At 46.0% G+C, this 19,289-nt stretch overlaps 2 protein-coding genes and 1 long non-coding RNA gene across 16 annotated transcripts in view; 2 read left to right on the plus strand and 1 right to left on the minus strand.

Moving 5' to 3' along the window:
- The window catches only part of pcloa (piccolo presynaptic cytomatrix protein a), a 30,358-nt gene extending 19,618 nt beyond the window's left edge, over positions 1-10,740 (plus strand). For 4 of the 12 annotated variants that reach the window (XM_052055667.1, XM_052055670.1, XM_052055671.1 and 1 more), the window contains 19 exons: positions 312-359; positions 821-903; positions 1,011-1,086; positions 1,767-1,892; positions 2,545-2,653; positions 2,728-2,792; positions 2,855-3,045; positions 3,127-3,177; positions 3,915-4,045; positions 4,359-4,385; positions 4,851-4,944; positions 5,052-5,123; positions 5,202-5,439; positions 6,975-7,142; positions 7,507-7,648; positions 7,745-7,800; positions 7,948-8,082; positions 8,441-8,586; positions 8,667-10,740. In XM_052055667.1, coding sequence (XP_051911627.1) covers positions 312-359; positions 821-903; positions 1,011-1,086; positions 1,767-1,892; positions 2,545-2,653; positions 2,728-2,792; positions 2,855-3,045; positions 3,127-3,177; positions 3,915-4,045; positions 4,359-4,385; positions 4,851-4,944; positions 5,052-5,123; positions 5,202-5,439; positions 6,975-7,142; positions 7,507-7,648; positions 7,745-7,800; positions 7,948-8,082; positions 8,441-8,586; positions 8,667-8,810 — 2,102 coding nt within the window. In that variant the 3' untranslated portion in view covers positions 8,811-10,740. Of the gene's footprint in view, positions 1-311; positions 360-820; positions 904-1,010; positions 1,087-1,766; positions 1,893-2,544; positions 2,654-2,727; positions 2,793-2,854; positions 3,046-3,126; positions 3,178-3,914; positions 4,046-4,358; positions 4,386-4,850; positions 4,945-5,051; positions 5,124-5,201; positions 5,455-6,036; positions 6,953-6,974; positions 7,143-7,228; positions 7,287-7,506; positions 7,649-7,744; positions 7,801-7,947; positions 8,083-8,440; positions 8,587-8,666 lie in introns of those variants that run through there. The other 8 variants (XM_052055677.1, XM_052055672.1, XM_052055668.1 and 5 more) reach the window with 8 other exon arrangements.
- The window catches only part of LOC127593929 (uncharacterized), a 177,568-nt gene that overhangs the window by 117,029 nt on the left and 41,250 nt on the right, over positions 1-19,289 (minus strand). The gene's annotated exons all lie outside the window — the stretch shown is intronic.
- The window catches only part of cacna2d1a (calcium channel, voltage-dependent, alpha 2/delta subunit 1a), a 33,315-nt gene continuing 27,816 nt past the window's right edge, over positions 13,791-19,289 (plus strand). The window contains exon 1 of one of the 2 annotated variants that reach the window (XM_052055679.1): positions 13,791-14,036. In XM_052055679.1, coding sequence (XP_051911639.1) covers positions 13,957-14,036 — 80 coding nt within the window. In that variant the 5' untranslated portion in view covers positions 13,791-13,956. The remainder of the gene's footprint in view (positions 14,037-19,289) is intronic. The other variant, XM_052055680.1, reaches the window with a different exon arrangement.

A 19,289-nucleotide genomic window follows, 5' to 3' on the forward strand; every position in this document is an offset into this window, starting at 1 on the left:
GAAATGCTGCATGTCTGTCTGAATAAATCTGAAACCTTCCTTCTCTGCATGTCCCTCTGTGAGCACTTGCATGCGTATCTTCTTCCACGTGTACTCTTCATGTTTTATCTTGCAGCGTAACCATCCTGCTCTTCTATATTAGATCCGGAATATTCAGTTGAAGGGCCGCCGCATACTGTATGTGTATCTGCTCAAAACCCCTCATGCTCCCAGGTTGGAGTTTTCCTGATTGCATCATCAGGGACATATTGATCGTTTTTGATATGGATTCCGGCCATTTCGCCGTGTAAACTCGTTTGCCTTGATTGCAGCCCAAAGTGATTCCACGGTGCCTTTGAGCAGAGACCATTCAGCCAAGGGTAGAGTATTAGTTCACGACATATCAACATATGAACTAAGCCACACGACACCCGCACAGTCATCCACATTAGACACGAAATGATGGTGAAATGTTGGGAAGGTTTAAAATGTATTTTTTGAACAAATTGGGGGAGGACAAAATGCCTACAGTTCAATCCGTACCCAACATTTACAGTCATAGATATGCATCACGTTTAAGGAACACTACAACTACATTCTTCAACTCCATTTTGTCATAACAGTGACCCCACCCCCCAAAAAAAAATCTCTCATCGCTTTTCACCCTTTCCTACATAAAACATGAATAATTCAACATCGACGCCAGGACCTTTTGTGTTGCCGTTCACAAGGTCTCATGAATCGCATGCATATATTGGAGGAAAATCCTCACCCGGTGTGACTTGTCGGGGTGGGGGCAAGCGTTCTGAGATTTGCCCTTCTACCTCTTTGTCGCTGAAAGCTTACCACCTGAGACGAGAGGAGACCGACTGGTTCGACAAACCCAGAGACGGACGCCCGGAGAACGAACACGACAAGAGACAGGTGACCCCCCCCCCCCCTTCACCCCCGCCAAAAAAAAAAAAGCCAGTTGTATAACTTTTGAATCTGTCTCAAGAGGATGTCATTTGATTATTGTGTGTGGGCCACAGGGTAAAGGTCCGTACTACCCCTTCCCTCACCTCAGGGTCAAACTGAAGAGAGATCCCAAAGATCGCAGCGTGTCAGGTAAAATACCCCAAAGTCTGACGAAGTCCGTTTTCTGGGGAAAAAAAAAAAAAGTTTTGCACTCAAATATTTTGGTGTCAAACGGCCTCAGTCACCTTTTGATTAAGTCAACCGTCATAATTATTCTAAAACACGATTGATAGGCTGCCAATTAGCGGTTAGCCTCGAGCTAGGTCTCTACAGCTGTCAAAGGGGTCTTCGCGGGCACACCCAGACCCCTTTGAGATCCAAGAGTCACTCGCTCTTATGTGAACAAAATTAAAAAAATGCAAAGAAGTCACTCGATAACACAATTGAGCAATCATAGCCATGACAAAAAATATTTAAACTTATGCTGTACGTATCTTGGCCATTTCTGTTTGCGGTGTATTGGTTGAATTGATCCTCAAACAAGAACCAGGTTGGGATCAGTTTGACAAATGGCCACATTGACCACATGGCCTTTTTTTTTTTTGGGACTGCATCCCTTTCAACAAACTGGCAAGCGTTTTCACCCGTCATTATCCTTTGTCGATCGGTTGAAAGCACGAGGCGGGACATTTCATTTCCTGGCGTCCCTTTCCGTTTGGCTCGCCTCCACGCTCAAAATGGCGCGGAGCCTCACGCTCACCGTTACGTAATGTGCACCGTTTGAAAGAGGTTTTGTGCTTGCACATGTGACATTTCGACACGTTTCCTAGGGAACGGCCTGGGCATCCGTGTCGTCGGTGGGAAGGAGGTCCCTGGCGGTCACGGAGAGATCGGCGCCTACGTTGCCAAAGTTCTAGCCGGTGGAGTCCCGGAACAAACGGGGAAGATCCTGGAAGGTGAGCGCCCTGCGGCCCATCGTTCTCTCCCAAAATAAACCGGGAGTCGTCACATACTGGATTCTGTTCTGTCCTCTCGCCCGCTAAGCGTTTACATGAGGACACACTTTTCACCAAACATATTAAAGCTGCTAATGGACGTTGCGTCCACTGGGGAATGATTGCTGCTGTTGTCCAATCCGGGAGGACGTCTCAAAAGCGGCATGTAGCCGGCAAGCTGCGAAATTGGCACCAAAAAAAAAAAAACGTGTTTTTTTTTGGGGGGGGGTGACGAAGTTGATAATTTGTGTGCAATGGATGCAGTGCGGCGCAAGCAGAGGATGCCGCTGATGAGCTGCTTCAGGACGTGTAAGTCTTGACAGCCTGGCGTTGCCGTGCTGCGTGAACAACTACCGTCGTGTGAAGTGTCTTTGCACTTGGTTGTGTTTTCGCTGCAGTGGGTTCGCGTGTGTGTGTGTGTATTTCGAGTACTTTTTGCATTAAAAAAAAGAGCACATCAGTTTGCTTACTTGAATAAATTCATTAGCTTATTTCTTATTTTAAGGCATTTTTTCCTGTATGTCTTCCAATTGAAAAAAAATGAGCTGGTAACGCACATGGATCATGTCATAAAAGAAGTATTAGTACTCTAAATGTGTCTCTTTTCCAAAAGGAATGCAAGTCCTGGAGTGGAACGGCATCCCGCTGACCGGAAAAACTTACGAAGAGGTGCAAGGTCTCGTCAGCCACGCTTGTAGTGAGGCAGAATTGTGTGTCAGACTGTAAGTACAACCTCAGATCTAATGTTAATTTAATTTTTTTGGTGTTGTAAGAATTGGTCTCCTTCCCCTCTCAGAGATCTCAACATGTTGGCCGAATCCGAAGGCGCGCAGCGCTTGGACTTCCAGGAGCCGAGCAAAAGTAAGACGTCGTCGTCAGTCACGCAGTCAAAAGCGGACGAAGTAACGAGTCGATCCGTGCAGGCGACAGGCCTCCCAGGTCGCCGGGCGTGGACCCCAAGCAGCTGGCGGCCGAGCTGCAGAAAGTGTCCCAGCAGCAGGCCCCGCCGTCCTCCACCGCCTCCTCCACCAGCCTGACGGCGACCGCCTCGGCCACCTTCAGCCCCGCCCAGCCGGGCTCGCCATCGGTCGGCAAGAAACGGCACAGTAGCAAGGCGAGTGCTACTGGCGCGTCAAGCCCGACGACACTTTGGGGGCTTTTTTTGCACGTCTTAGCACCTTTTCATCCCTTCTAGGCCGCAGATGGAAGCAAAACCCCGTCACACCCAATCACTGGTGACATACAGGTCAGTAATGTCCGGTTAATTTAAGACGTTCCTTCAAAATTGTGTTGCTTCAGCCCGTTTAGGCAGCTAAACAAGTTGGGCATGAACAAGCCCCCAATTGGTTACTTCAAGACTTGACGTCATTAAACTGTTGTCTTTCACCAGCCCAGTGGAGCAGGAAACTAGTTAGGCCTGAAATCAACAAGATCCCTTTTAGTTACTTTTCTAAGATTGAATATTCATGTGTCTTATTGACAGAAATGATTGATCAATCCAAATAAGTTGAAATTGTCTTGTCAAGTCGGGCCTGGATTCAGATGCCCCCTTTGATGAGCTCAAGATTGAAAATTTTTGTCGATACAAGCACTGAATCCATTAAAATTGGTGTGTTGAAGTGGTCTGACAGCAGCCCGTTTAGGCACAAAACCAACTTCGGCTTGAAATCAGGAAGTCTCTTGTTCGTTATTCATGTCAATATGAAATCTAGCCCCCTCAAAAAAAGGTCTTACGTCATATCATCCCATTTAGGCACCAGACGAGTTGGGCCTGAATTCATTGTAATGCATATTGGCTACACCGATTGATTAGCAGCATAACCGTGTTCATAGAAACGTCAGAGCTATATCAACGGAGGTAAGAAGAAAACGTCTTATCCTGCGCAGGCCCGTTCAGGCAGTCGACTCTCACCAGCCCATCATTATCGACGAGACCAGGTCCACACCAAATAAACACAGATCATGATTCTTCCTTTCCCGCAGCTTCAAATCCACTACGACAAGCAGCTGGGCAACCTGATCGTGCACGTCCTGCAGGCGCGGAACCTGGCGCCGCGCGATAACAACGGCTACTCGGACCCCTTTGTTAAGGTGTACCTCCTGCCGGGACGGGGGTGAGTCCAAACATCTTTTATTCCAGGCATGTAAAATCAAACAATTGCTCTGTGCCATCCTATGATAGGGGTGTTTTTAAAAAAAAATGTGCCTACACCCCACAAAGGGAAAAATTATGACTATTGTATTGGATCTCACTGGTGCAGGTGTCTAATGAAATGGCCAGTGTGCCATGCCCCCGCCTCCCTTTTTTTGACACTGAAGCTCCACCCCCAAACCCACACGTCGCACACTCACTCCCTCTGACGATTGATTTTATTTTTATTTTTTTGTATGTTCTCTATATTTAATGCATGCTGGACCCCCCCTCAGTCAGGTCATGGTTGTCCAGAATGCCAGGTATGTGACTGACACTTTTGTTTTGTGTTTTCTTGGTTGTCGGTTTTGGTGAAGGTAAAATTAATTAAAAAAAAAAAAGTGGTTCTGCTCATTTTTGATCAAATATAGGCCCACCCTCGTCCTCACCAAAACTAACCAAGCCCTCTACAAATAAAAAAATTCCACTTCCACTTCCACGCTAACATGCTAACACTTGTTTCTTAATCATCTTGCTCCAATTAGCAGAAGCTTTTAGCAACCCCCCCCCCTCCCCCCAGATTTAAAGGTGGAGTCTCTTTTCCAACCCCGCCATCGACGCACGCCGCATTGTGCAAGTTCCCTAATGATGTGCATCCCGTTCCATTCTCAACCCTCGTCCACCCTCGTGTCACGTGGCTCTGTTGTGCTCTTGTTTTTAGGTGTATGTAATGAAATGATTGCCATGTGCCCACCCCGCCCCCTTTTACTGTCCCCCCCACCCACCAGTGCTGAAAACAAAAGGAGGTCCAAGCATGCGGGCAAAAGCCTGAACCCTGAGTGGAACCAGACGGTCATCTATAAGAACATCCACCTGGAGCAGGTACAAGATGGCCTCACAACAGCAACAGCGATCAGAAGATGTTCAAATTTGCCTTGATGCAACCCGTTGAGGCGGTCAATTTTCAATTTTGTCTCGTGTGTGTTCAGTTGCGGAAAAAGACGCTGGAGGTGACCGTGTGGGATTACGACAAGTGTTCGTCCAATGATTTCCTAGGAGAGGTTAGTCCCCCCCCCCCCTCGCCCCAACCGGTTCCTTTCTAGTCCCCCTGGTTGATTTTTCTCCCCGTGGATGTCCAGGTCCTTATCGAACTATCCAACACGGCCCAGCTCGACAACGTCCCGCGGTGGCTCCCCCTCAAGCCGCAGACGGAGGGCGAGCACCACCGCCGCTCCCACCAGGGCCGTCACGGCTCCTCCAAAACCTCCTCGCAGCACTCGTCCCCGAAAACCGCCGGCACCGCCAACGAGCAGGACTCCCCCAAATCGTCGGTGACCAAAAGCCGAAGTCACGGCATCTTTCCCGATCCGGCAAAGGGTAGGAGAGCCGCCGGTCCCTCGCTCGCTCACACCTCCCGCTTGATGTTTGCACTTCCACCATCGTAGCTTCAGCGTCATGCTTTTTGCTTTCACATGTTCTGTCGTCTTGGTTGCCATGGTCACCCAGCTCCGAGGCCTCGCTTCAGCCAGCGTTACAATTTTGCCTTTTTCCACCTGTAGAAAAAAAAATGTCCGACAGCAGCCTACTCGGGCAGCAGACCCGTTGGGCCTGAAATCCCCTATGTCTCATTTTGGTTTCTTTCAGGACGTAACAAACCTTGTTGAGAACACTGCTCTCAAAAGTTCGTTTTTATCTTGCACCGCAACCTGTTGAGGCAGCAAACAAGTCCGGCCTGAATTCTCAGTCTCTCATTCTTCCCTCTAACCTCTTTGCTTGAAATGTTAGATCTATGAAAAAAATCTCAGTTACAATATGACATACTACAAAATGCTCCTGCACCACAGCCCATTTAGGCAGCAAGCAACTCAGCCTGAATTGAAATCTTTTTAATTGATCCCTTTCAGACTTGGCGTCGTACCACAGCCTGTTTAGGCAGCAATTTTCTTGTTAATTTGGTGAATGTTATTGTTTTAGACACACAGGAGCCCCCTCTCGAGAAATGTCACAGTAGCCCCAGCAGGTCGAAGCCGTCCCCGTCCGAGGGCCAGAGCCAAAGCCCCAGCCGCGGCGGGTACGTGCCGCAAGCTCGGCCGCGTTCGTCCAAAAGCGCCGCTTGGCAGCAGCGCCATCAGGACGGCGGCGCCGGGAGCGGGCTAGGCGTTGCCATAGCAACAACAACAATGGGCGACACGGCGCCGCCGACGCAGCAGCAACCGGTGCCGCCGCAACGCCTCCAGCCAAGTAAACCAAGACGCAAATAAACGCCAGCGCAGCATGGCCGCCTTGCACTCATCAGCCCATTTTTTTTCTTCAATTTGATTGTTTTTATTCATTTTGGGTTTTTTTACCTCCCCCAAGTATGCTTGAGTTGACCTCACAGTCGTCACCTCCAGAAATCCGCCACTAGAGGACGCCAGAGTAAAAGAGACGCCGTGACCAATTGTAGCAGCATCCTGCAAACTTCTCCAATTTGTAGAAACCCGGCAGAATTATTAGATGACCCAAAAATATACAGATATGTAATTAAATCATGTGCTTATAATCTTTTTAATAACACCTTTGAAGATTTCCCCTCCCTGAGATGTCGTCAATATCTTTTATTTATTTTTTTGGGACCAAAAACATATCTAAGGCTCCTCCTGAAGGCTATTGCATGCAGTCCCCTGCTTTCTTTCGTTAATTCAATCTACGGGACCCACAATGCACCTCTGCAGCAGCCGCACACCCCCTGCGCATGTGATTGACAGACAAGTGGAATTGAAGAGCGCTCTTCTCTCTCTCAATCGCCATCTTCCTCCTCTTCCCATCTTCAACTTTGACCCACGGACTTTGTATGATGGGGTTGGACCGCCCTCACCCCCACCAACAATGCCCCCCCGACCCCCACCCCCACCCGAAATAACCACCTTCAGGCCTACCGGGCCGCCAGCGACACAGCGTAGTGGGTGTGCTCACCATTCAGAGAGGCCAATCTGATTGGCTGCCCGCCCTGCCGTCGCCGGCCAATGGGAGCAGAGCGGATGGCCGTCACCTGACCCTCAGGAAGGCCGTGTCAGAGGAGAGGCCTCACGTTGCCCGAGGTGAGCTCCCCCTACCCCCCCCCACCCCCCCAAAAAAATACTTCCCTCCCCTCCCTGTGGTGTGAGAGGATGCTACTAACCTGCAGGGAAACAAGAAAGGACGGCAGGCTGGGATCCATGCAGCGAGACGCACACTTTTTTTTCGTGAGTCCGTGTGTCGTCGCCATGGATACCGCTCAGCATCACCACAATAAAAACTCTGAACGGAAATATAACCCCGACTAACGATGTCCTGATTGGTCTCATGCCCATCACATAACACCTGTTGTCTGTCGTCCATGTTTCATTAGTGCGCTTTTCATGACCGGTCTGTTCCCCCTCCCGGACGTTATCCGCGCTCACCGTGTGATTGTGTACCCCGTAGCCCGCGCCAGCTACAGGTCGGGTGAAGCCCCCATGACGGCGGCCTCGCTGGACAGCGGCCTGAGCGGCAGCGCCTACAGCTTGCTGGACGAGGATGCGGAGATGAACGAGGTGGACAGCGCCATCTTCCAGGTGCCCCGATTGTGAGTCCCATGCCTTTACAGATGTTTGCAGCCTTAATTCCTTTTAAAAAAAAAAACGATTTATTTTTAATCAATATTTTTTGTGTATTTATCTAGTGGGAAGATTCCAAATGGCACCGATGGGATGAAATCCTCTCTGGGTGATTCCGATGGTCAGACTTGAAATCATTTCTACGCAATGTTTGCGCTTTCTGCGTCGCTTTTGTGTTGTGACACTGCTCATGAACAGCAGAGGTTTGCGATCAATACATTGTATCGGTAATATGAAATGACTCATAAGTGTGTCCTCCCCGGTGCAGGTAAGTCACAGGTGATGGGTGAGATAAAGATTGCGCTGAAGAAGGAAGTGAGGACGGAGGGCGACCACCTGGTTTTGGAGATTCTGCAATGTCGCAATATCACCTACAAGTTCAAGACTGCAGACCACCTGCCCGGTAATTTTATTTTATTTTTTTGCATTTTATAGAATTTTTTTTTTATGTTGCATTCCAGGATGGTAAGAAAGCGGATTCATCCCACCTGGTTGTACCACTCACGACCTCAAAAGCATTCAGGCGAATATAAACAGCAACACCATTTCATATCTATCGTTCAAAATAAATATTTAATATAGTTTATTTCAAATAATTCTGACCATTTATTTTTAACAAAGAAAATTTAAAAAATCTTGAAAATGCAACATATGAACTCATTCACTCCCAAAGACGTTTTTAAACGTCTTTTCAGACTTGGTCCAGAATTGGCTGGTACTGAATGAGTTAACTGCGTCTTTTCCTGTCCCGGACCGCGCAGACCTCTACGTGAAGCTGTACGTGGTGAACATCGCCACGCAGAAACGCATCATCAAGAAGAAGACGCGCGTGTGCCGCCACGACCGCGAGCCCTCATTCAACGAGACCTTCCGGTTCTGCATGAACCCGGCGGGGCACTCCCTGCAGGTGAACCGCGCCCCCTGACATTTAAACAAACGAAACATACCAAATGAAGCCCGTGCGTAATAGCTGCGCTTCCTTCCCAGCTTTTCCTGGTGTCCAACGGCGGCAAGTTCATGAAGAAGACGCTGATCGGCGAGGCCTACGTGTGGCTGGACAAGGTGGACCTGCGCAAGCGCGTGGTCAGCTGGCACAAACTGCTCGCCAGCACCGCGCAGATCCACTCCTAGGCGTGACCGTACCGCGTGCTGAGGCGCGGGAGGGTCATCCATCAATTTAACTCGCGGGAGCTAGCCGCCAATCCCGACGGGAAGCGGCCTACGCAAGCTAGCAGGTACACACCACTCGTCGGCGCAAATCCACACACGAAATACAGGGACACACATGTACAATAGATGCTCATTCACCCGCCCTTTGAAAGCATTTCTCAATGACTCACCGAGGTCTCTTATTTATTTTTCTATTCGAAGGAAGCATAAATCTCTTTATCGGTTCGTCACGTGCGCAAGAAGCGAAAGTCATGTATCCAACACACACTACCTAGCATTCCACTTCCGGACCTTATTTTACGTGAACAAACAGATCTATGAAATCATTTATTTAGGAATATTACTTGAGATAAAATTGGGAATAAGAATGCCACATACAGCGTGTACATAACAAAATGTTATCTATCTGGAAGGATGTGGAATATGTCGTATAACTATTGTCGGAATGATTTTTAATCACAGACAATCAGGTCTTCATGATTGTGACGTTGGAGTTTCTTCCCCCCCCCCATACACACAAGGCACCCAATTTACCGTCGTGTGTCTTTTTTGTGCACTTCTCCTCCTCGAATGTTAACGTGGCGTCACGTTCTCGAGCTTAATTGTTTGAATCACGTTCTAACATCGTACGCATTAAGTGTTGCAGAAATATTAGCGTTATTGTTGTCGTTTTTTTTTTTTTTGTGGTCAATTGTTTTCTATGCAACCTCGACCAGAGACCGCAGCAACGTCGTCGTTTTTCCAGCCAAAATTGATTGAACTATCAAACAGTAACATTTGTCTCATATTTTTATTTATTCATCTTTTTTATATGTATTTATTACCATCTAATGGTATTTCATCATTGTATAAATTGAATGATTTTGTGTTTATTTATGTCTGCATTTTCCGGTCACAATGGATTGAAAATCCTTTTTTTTTTTTATTTAAACTTTATTTTTACTGATTTAAGCTTTCGATTTAAAACTATAATTTCTTCCCTATGCGGCAGTTTATGTTTACAGAACATGTTGGGTGTGCTTTTTCTATACGCACATTCGTAGTGCTTGTTTACAAAGTTAAGTTCCAAAGGCCTGAAACTCAGAGAATCCCCCCACTCCCCCGCCCCCGTTTACAGAGAATTCCGGAAAAAAAACCCCCGCCTCCCCTGTATTTTCTGGCTACATTTCCAGCAGTGACCAAAAAGAGAATTATTAATTTTTAGGTCGCCGTGAGTGTACGTCTTGAAAAATGATCATGATCATTGATTTTTTTTTTTTTTTCAATCCCAATGCATGTCATTAGGAATATCAACGTGCACACACACTCAGACACACACACTCACACACACATACCTTTAAGCGTGTAAATACACCATCTTTTTTTAAATACACCAGGCTTTGGGAGCAATAGGTCTTTTAAAGGACAACAACAAAAAAAAAGGCCCATAAAAAAGACCAAAATGTGCGGTCATTTGATTTTTTTTTTTCTTGGTCATTGTACAGTAGAGTGTTTACTAATGCACACACACCTGGACAGCTCGAGTAGTCACAGGAGAATTGTCAATGTGCTCACACTGGATGTTGCATGTTCCCTTGGTGGCTCATACTATTTTTGTGTCCAGATTATGATTATTAATACATAAAAAAAAGAGAGAGAATGACATGTAGAGAAGGATCTAGAACATAATGTTATGGGTGAGGGTGGGGATATTTATGGATAATATATGCTGACTGTACAAAGATGATTGTCCCCCTTCCGCACTTGTAAGTAAACAGAAAAAACATATCTATACTGTCATGTTTTTTGTGATTGTATACAAGGAGGTATTGATAAATTATGCAAATTGTGCTGTAAAAAAAAATGGCTGTTGCCCGCCCCATGTCTAAATATTAAATATAAGTACAAATGAGTGTTTGTTGCGTTGTTATTTTCCGGGTGGATTTAAGGATAAATGGGCTTGGCGTTCAAATTCTTCAGTGCGATTTGCATTTTATTAGGCATTTAGAGGTAGGGTTCGTAGTTCTTCCATGGCGCAGGTTCACAGAGATGAGGTACCTGGAGTTGACCAAAAGATAGCGCCGAGTGGTTTTCCGTTCAAACGTGGGGAAACCCGGTCGGTTCACCGCCCACGATTTTTTTTTGACCTGCGCCTTCAAATAGAGGTAAGACAAAATCCATAATTCTATCTTCATCTAAGCATTCCAATGAGCTTCACCCTGCAAAATCTTTACAGAATTCATGATCATCACCATGAAGATAACACTACCCCTCTGGACCAAATGATACTGCATCTCCCGAGCACGCTTGTACTTCTAGAGTTCTACCAGCAGAGGGTGGAAGAACTTCGTATGTGGGTGTGTGTCCATTAAATTTTTTTTTTTTTTTTGTTGAGACCTCTCATCATGCTTTATGTGTGTCAGTCAGCACCTGTTGGACTCTTCAGATGTAAGTCCGAACCATCGATTGAAATTCCATGAAATGACCTCTCCTATGGGCCCTAAACTCCGAAACATTCGCATAGGCTCCTCTCCGGAGGTCATTTTGACATTGAGGTATGCAAATACAACACTCACGGCTGGATCAAAGAACGTCTTATCTCTGTTCTGTCTCTTCTTTTATGTCTGCTGCGTTGTCATTCATCCTTTTACTGCTTCTTTCTCTCTGATTGATTCTTCTGATCTGCACTTCTGAAGATGTTTGTTCTCCGTTGCCTTTCAAGATGCTACGTGAAAACGCAAGAGGAACATTCTCTTGATTCAATATCTCTTGAAGAACAGATTAAACCCTAAAGAAACTTAGAAGATCTTCCTTAGAGTTGCAAATCATAACAATGACGACAATCAAACCGGTCTTTCATCTTTTAGGTTCAAGCCAAAATGGACGCTGACTGATGGTTTCCTTTTCCTTTTACCATCCCGAAGCTAGCATTGAGGATGGCACTGAGCCTTCACGTTCAATTGCCTCCAATCCCCCCCCCCCCTCTTGTGAGCCGGCTTCTTGTCACTGGATGCCGCCGGCCGACCCGAACTTTCTGCTCCTGACAACACGTCTCTGCCTCACCGTAATGTGATCAGTCAGCAGGCAGGACCGAGCGAGGGCCGAGTGAGGCCAGCGATGTCCTGAGACGAGACGTCATTTCACACACGGGCGCTTGCTATCGCCTACATGTGAACGAGGTGACACCTCAAAGATTGGAATCTGAATTCTGGCTCCTTTTTTTTTTTAAAGATGACCTCCAAAATGTCGGTGTTTGATAGCGGTCAAGACAACACTGAGAGTGTCACGTGCAATATGTCAAAAACCAGACAGCATCTGAACATAAAATTTTCCCCATTTCTAAATATGATGAGTTTTTTTTCGATAGTTTTTACCCAGTTAAAATATTTTTTCCCTTAAATGTATTTGAATGCTTGCATCCACTAAGCTCGATGCTGGGAAATCACATTTAGGTTATTTTGGGCCAAGAATTCGATTTGACAGCCAGGATATGTCAAGCCCTCACCCAGGATGCACTCTGATCGTGCTTGTTGACATTTTTTCCCCACAGAGACTCCCAAAGTGAACCCAGAATTCAGTTTATACTCACATTGAAAAATAGCAAAAAGATCTGTTTGCGGGCACTCACTGCTGACTACTGCTCTTATGTTGCCGTGAAATTGTAACTGACTTTATGTTGACTTTCTTTTCTTGTTCCCTACTCATAATTGACTTCTCTAAATAAAAAGCAACAACAACAACAACGGTGTGGCTCAGCTGTGAAGAGTTGGCGTGGAGACTGTGGAGGTGTTGCTATGGCGACAGAAGCTGGGCAATTCCCTGCACAGGTGGGTGGAGGCTAGCGACAAGGATGCACCTGCTTGCAGGCAAAGGCACACGCAAACACACGATCATTGCTCATTCATTCACAAACACGTCTTATCTTTAGTATGCATGCTCACATCGAGCTTTATGAGAAACGACACTCAACAAGGTTGACTTGCAACTGCGAAAAGTAAAACTTTATATATATTTCAGTCTAAAGAGGGAGATTCGATAGTTTATTTGGTTGATTTAAATGCTATACATGTTGCACATTTCGCTTGTCAAAGATGTAAACAACTGCTTCCGCGTTGACATTGATTGACTCCACCCACCAATTCTGCCAGGCAACAAGTGACCACACAGGAACAAGAATTTAGGCATTTCTTTGAATGCTAGCTTGGAAGCTAAACGTAAGTTTTAAATGTACAATGGCGTCTTGTGGTAAACTAAATAGAATGTTTGTTGTTTTAAGTGTTGATAAGTTGCTTATGGAAGAGTATTTGATAATTAAATAACATTAGGCTTGGTTATAGTAGTTTTTCCTGGTATCACATAATTTGTTCCATTTTGATTTCCAAAGTGCGAAATGACATTTTGTTTTACTAATGCTATTCGTGTTACATTTTACTGTTCTACCTATTTGAATACACAGCAAATGTGTATATTTTCATATAATTATGTATTTGTTGCTTGGTTTTCACGTGTTGGGAGGGGGGGGGGGGGGGAGCGAGGTTCTGCCATGCAACAAGTAATCACCCAGGAAAAAGAATCAGGACAAGCCCGTAATTATTTTAGTTCTCGTTGTAAATTTCACAACGATTTTTTTTTGTTCTTGAGCAATAATGGACAATAATTTGCGCGTTTAAAGGGGTTAAAAGCGTTTAAATAGTGGTAGTGATTCTAGAGTACATTATGTAGCCCAGTTTAGCTGCTGGAAATTTTACATTTCTGTCATCAAATATTACTATTGCCCATAAAAATAATCCTGGTTGATTCCACTTATTTACGCTTTTGTCGGGTGGGGCGGGGGGCACAAATTTTCTGCGTGGGTATTAATGCAACATGTGTCCACGCCCACGTATTTCTTACACTGTAACACTAAAAAAAGAAAACGGGGGGGGGGGGTGTCGTCCACGAGCATCAGCTGTGCGAGTGGGGGGCGGGCTGTGTGGAGAGATTTGTCTCGCGTGTGTTTGTGTGTGCGCGCACACGTTTGGTGAACGAGTGCAGCTCAGCAGGACGCGCGACGACGTGGATTTGTGAAGCTGCTTTCCTTTTTATTTCCTCCTCCTTGTTTTTGTTTTCTTTTGCAGCCTTGCCCGCGATGGATTATTGCGTGTGCGTACTTTTGCTGCTCTCCGGCGTGTCCTGCGTGTCTACCGGTCAGTTCCCCAACGAGCACATGTGAGTACTAAAGTGACATTCTGTTTTGGGGTTTTTTTTTTTGGTCTACGAATTCTCCCTAAAAGAAGGCAACACGTGTCATCATGGTAGGGGCGGGGTGATGGTGGTGGTGGGGCGTTCTCAGCCAACTTTTGAAATATGATTTCTCTTTTTCGAATTTCTGCTCAGGGGTGATCTTGGGTATGTTGGTGGGTGAATAACTGACAGCATTATGATGAAATGCGTGTGTTAATTTGGATCCACGAACAGATACACAGACTGCATTATTATTTTTTTTGTAAACATATCTGTGCAGTAATGTGTCTTGTGTGTTTTTCAAATTTTTAATATCATTTATTAATATAAACACACACACACAGTTTTTTAATGAGTGACCCTCCTAACGCAACACACTTTGTAGTGATTTAAAATATGTGTTTATGTGGACCCGCAGACACACTGCAGGTTTTTCCTGCCCGTTAGCCACTTTATTTTTGACACCGCACACCCAGCTGGCAATATGCGGACAAAACTATTGGGACACGATTCCACAAGTGGAATATAAACAATCCGCTCTCCTCCCTCACCAAACCCATCAGAGTGTGTTTTGTTGTTGTGGTTCGTCATAAAACGAGTTAAATCAACAGGTTTGTTAAAAAGAAAGAAAAAGAAATCCAGATGCTTCCAAGCCGCCGCCGCCGCCCTTGTTCGTCTTCTTCGCCGTGCCCCGCCCTCTTCCTTATCACTTGTGTTGGTGAGCCACCGTGGCACTCAGCCTAATGGCCCGAGTGCGATGATGTCAGACTTGCAGAGTATATTTCGCTAAGTGGATTGATCCGTGGCTCGATTGCACGAGGGGGGCACTCAACATGGCTGCCGCTATGGTGTTAGAAATATTCTTAGAACTTGGATATTTAGACTTTTTGGTCATGACATGTTGGTCGGGTTCATGAATGTGATTGATAAAATCATTTTGGGAAGTCAAACTGGATAAAAAAAATGTATTTTTGATGCAGCTCTTATTATTCATTCTTATATTTTGGGAACATTTATGTCAAGGGCCGCAACGATGAATCGAATAATGATGAATAATTCAATTGCAGAGGACCGCGGAAGCAAAGTCTCTGCCTTGAAGCTTCGCAGTAATAATGTTTCCACACGTACTATGTCCTTGAAGTCGCATGCCACATTCTTAATTTAAAAACAGCTGAGATCTGTACGACAGCAGCATCATTGCCGAAACTAAGGTCACGTATCGCGATTTGCAAGTTTAGCCAGCTAGCAGCCAGCCAACTCACGCTCACTTGCTGACACCCACGTCACTCACCGGGCCTCAAACTCACACATACTACAGTAAAATGTGAGATGTTACTCGGGAGATTACTCAATTCTACACCTTTCTGTGTGAGTTCACCTGTTGTGTTTCGAGCGAGAAAGGCTACATTTCTTATTTTGGATCCAGTTCCGTGTAACGTGCCCGGCACACAGTGTACGTACATCGTCTTCTTCTCTTGCCCCGGAGGCAGATGTGTTAACTTGGTGCACTCTGAAAAGTCCCGATGTCATAGATTATTCGCGCATTGGTCTGAGAGATGAGGACACATGACGACGAGAAGAAGAGACATAGTCCCCTTTCTGTATGTATTGATTCTCACTCCAAAACGAGATCTGATCCTGTCCTTCTTCCTCCCTCTCCACCCCCCACTTTTATCTTTTTTTTTTTGAAGGCTAACTCGATTTCATGCTCAGCTAAAGAGCCATGCCTCTCTGCTCGCTGTCTTGTCTCTGGCAATCTCCGCCGTAATGTGAGGAGGCACTTTATATGAACACAACAACATTGAGCAGGGGTGGGCAGGGTGGGGTTGGATTGACCGCACTTTGAAGATGGCGACGCAAAGTCAACGAATAGCGGTTACTTGATATTTTTTTGCGTCCGAAACAAGGTACAACCTACTTCTTTTCGAGAATTAGCAAACCGCAAAGTCATTCTCCCTCTCCCACTTTAATCCCTTTTGCCCCCCCGTCTCAACCTGGTGGGATTTATTTAGACGAGCGCCGGTCTTTGAGGAAGGGGGCGTCGACGCCAGCCCGGCCTCGGAGGGGCGGCGGGGATGTCGTAAGCCGAACAAGTTTCTCACGGCAGATTTTTATGGGAAGCAACCCCATGTGTGTACCTCACTTCCCCGTCGCCGCACATGGGGGAATTTTTTCCACCGCTGCGTTACCTCGGCAACCTGGGGAATGGCTAACAGCTGTTTGGATGGCAGACATGTCCAGGGCAGGGAGCACATTTGTACACTTGTATAGAAACCACGGCGAGTTTTTGGTTCAGTCTTTTCGTGTCAACCCCCCCACCACCCACCCCAACTATCATTTGAGTAAATAAAGGCTATTATCACGTCACATTTGCTCAAGTGCATCCCATTAAGGGGCACTCGAGGCGTGAAGTGCTTAAAATATCTCTGGGGTGCCGGTGAGGTGTGCAACAGAAAAGTGGGCTCTTGACGGGGCGCAGTTAATTGGACATTTTGACCTAAGGGGGATGAACTCGGACATCGGAGAGCGGCTAAAAGGATGCAAGCGGGTTTCATTTTGTTCAGCGGGTACCCTGCTGACGTCGGTGTCCCGATGCTTTAATATTTGAAGGGAAAGTAGTGGCTGTACCTTGTCTCCAGTCGCCGAGACCTTTTCGTTTCTTAAAAGATAGGGACTGTCGGTTTTCGCTTAGACTTGACGTCTTCGTTCGGCTGATTTGTCGAAAGAACATCATTTGTTTTCCGTCTGGCAAGATAACAAGGCCGTGAGACCTTTACAAAGGCGCCAATTATTGTGTGATTGACCTTAATACAAAAGATAGATCTGGACGCTTGTCCCGCCGGTGATACATGGCAACTTTTTATGCCAACTGCTTTTTTTTTTCTTCTTTTATCTCACTCAAATTGTCTTTAATTATGTGGACTCCATTTTAAAAAGGTCACCGTGTTAGAAAACAAATGACTCTACCACTGAGTGAGTTTTTGTCTCGGCTAAATTGTGGTCTAAGCATCCCCACGAAATGACGATGAGTCTCAATTAGGACCATCGTACGAGGATTTCAAATTTCAGACAGAGTGCCTCCCAGGAATCGGCGGGAACTTAAAAATAGTTTCCATGACATCAGAAGCACTGGACTCTGAGCATGGAAGCATTAAGGAGTGGAAATTCCCAGATTGGGTCTCGGGCCCTGGGAATGTTTGTCGTTAGCTTAATAAACAAGATGGTGCACAGTCATGTGGCATCTAGCTTTGACCAAATCAATCCCGTGGTCATTCTTATTGTCCAGTCGTCTCATCACTCGAGTTGGTTACATAATACCCGTACATTAATGAGTCACGCCCACCTCATTACCTTAAAAGCTTCTCCAACGAGATGACAACTATGCGGACGACCTTCGGACCAAGTTGCTTTTGCGCATGTTATAGGCAAAACATTTCGCCACTGGCTATTTACAAGCAGTCGGAGCTGCTATTAATATTTGAGGAAAATCATCTCACAGTACCACTACTTTGTCCGCCCCTGCTACTCGTGTTGTGATATGTTCTCAGGCTGTTCTGCTTGCAGATTGTCAAATAAAAGCATGAGCAGGGCCCCGGATGCTTCGTAAGTAGGCGTCATTAGTGACTCAGTGACAAACGTGCGAGCGAAAAGCCGAGCAGCGGGTTGCACGCTCCGATAACTTTCCTACGGACGCCATCGACGTCGCCGCTAGCTCCGCTCCATTCCCGCGTTGTCACCTTCCCGATCTTGCCGAGAAAGGAATTCCACCGACGGGGGCGGGCGGAAAAAGAGCTGAGCAAACACTTAAAAAAAAAAAAGCCAAACGGTTTCCTCTCGCAGCAATCAGCGCTCCACCGGGGAAGTCACATACCCCGTTGTTACGCAAGCGGCGTTGATGGTTATTTGTGGAAGTGGCTAATTAGTCCACTCTGGATGGAGCCCGTCGAATTAAACAAGTGCCTTCAGATGTTACATTTAGCATCACAACATTTGCCCAAGTCCGCAAAACTATTCGCTATTTGAACCGAAACATGTCATTTTGAGATCTCGACACCGGTGGAAATTATGTGCTGACAGAACTAGCCGTCCTATATCTCCCCTCAGCAACAAGCAGCTGTCCCCCCACCCCCCATCCCCCTTGCAAGGCTAAAAATGGCTGTCTCGCATGACACTGTATTTGCTTTAAATAACATAACACGGTCAGTCAGGGGTCCTGTGTCAAAGCCCCGTCCCCGGCATAGCGGGTCAAGAGGCTGGCATACGCGATATGGGTGGAAGATGAGGTTCATTTTCGTTGTGGAGTCACTCATGTATTTTTTATTACCGTCATACAAAAGCTAAGGGAGGTCTGCTGGCGTTGTTTGGTTGTTTCCACTTGAGCTATCGTCGATACGAAACATATTAGTATTGGTTTACACGGCAAGTTCGTCCGTCTCATAGTGAACGGCAACGTTTGTCGCCAGCACGAACATTTCTTTTGCCGTCTGTTCTCATAGTTAGCTGTAACATTTTTAGCCACTTCTAGCTCACTAGAGGTCCTCATGACATTTTTAGCTAGCAGCTCTCATAAGATAAGATATCCTTTATTTGTACCACACTGGGGAAATTTACAGCGTGATCGATATTTTACAAGTATTTTACACTTTTTTAAGCTAGTTGTTCGCCAAGTGAAGTCACCATTTTTAGTTTGCGGTCCTACTAGCATTTTTGTGCTGTTATTGAATGGTAACATTTTTGACTAGCTGTTCTCGAGGGAGTGCTAATCTTTTTTGCCAACAGGTCACATAGTGAACATTTTTACCGAGTTGTTCCAGTAGTGAGCCGTACCATTTTTAGCCAGCATTTCTCAAAATGAACACGCCAATCTTTTGGTGGCAGTTCGTCAGCATTATAAAGTTAAGCCAGCAGTTCAAATAATTGAATCGATTTTTGATATTGTTAGCCAGCAGGTGTCATGATAAATGCGAACAACTTTAGCTAGCAGTTATGATTTTTGTGCGCTCAAGGCTTTCGTCAGGTTTGCCATCGTAAATGCTTCGATTTTTAGCTAGCGGTTTTCACGTTGCGCATCTTTTTTTAAAAAGCTTTTACCCTCATCTGCTCTTTGTCAACTGTTAGCTCTGTGTGTTCTCTCGTTTCTTTTGAGAAGAATACATTAGGCGGCCGCAGCATCCGACCGCCCCCGGGGCGTGACACTCACACTGCCATCTATGAATAGCTCTGGCCTGGATGCACGTG

The sequence above is a fragment of the Hippocampus zosterae genome, chromosome 21 (assembly GCF_025434085.1).
Source record: "Hippocampus zosterae strain Florida chromosome 21, ASM2543408v3, whole genome shotgun sequence".
Lineage (NCBI taxonomy): Eukaryota > Metazoa > Chordata > Actinopteri > Syngnathiformes > Syngnathidae > Hippocampus > Hippocampus zosterae.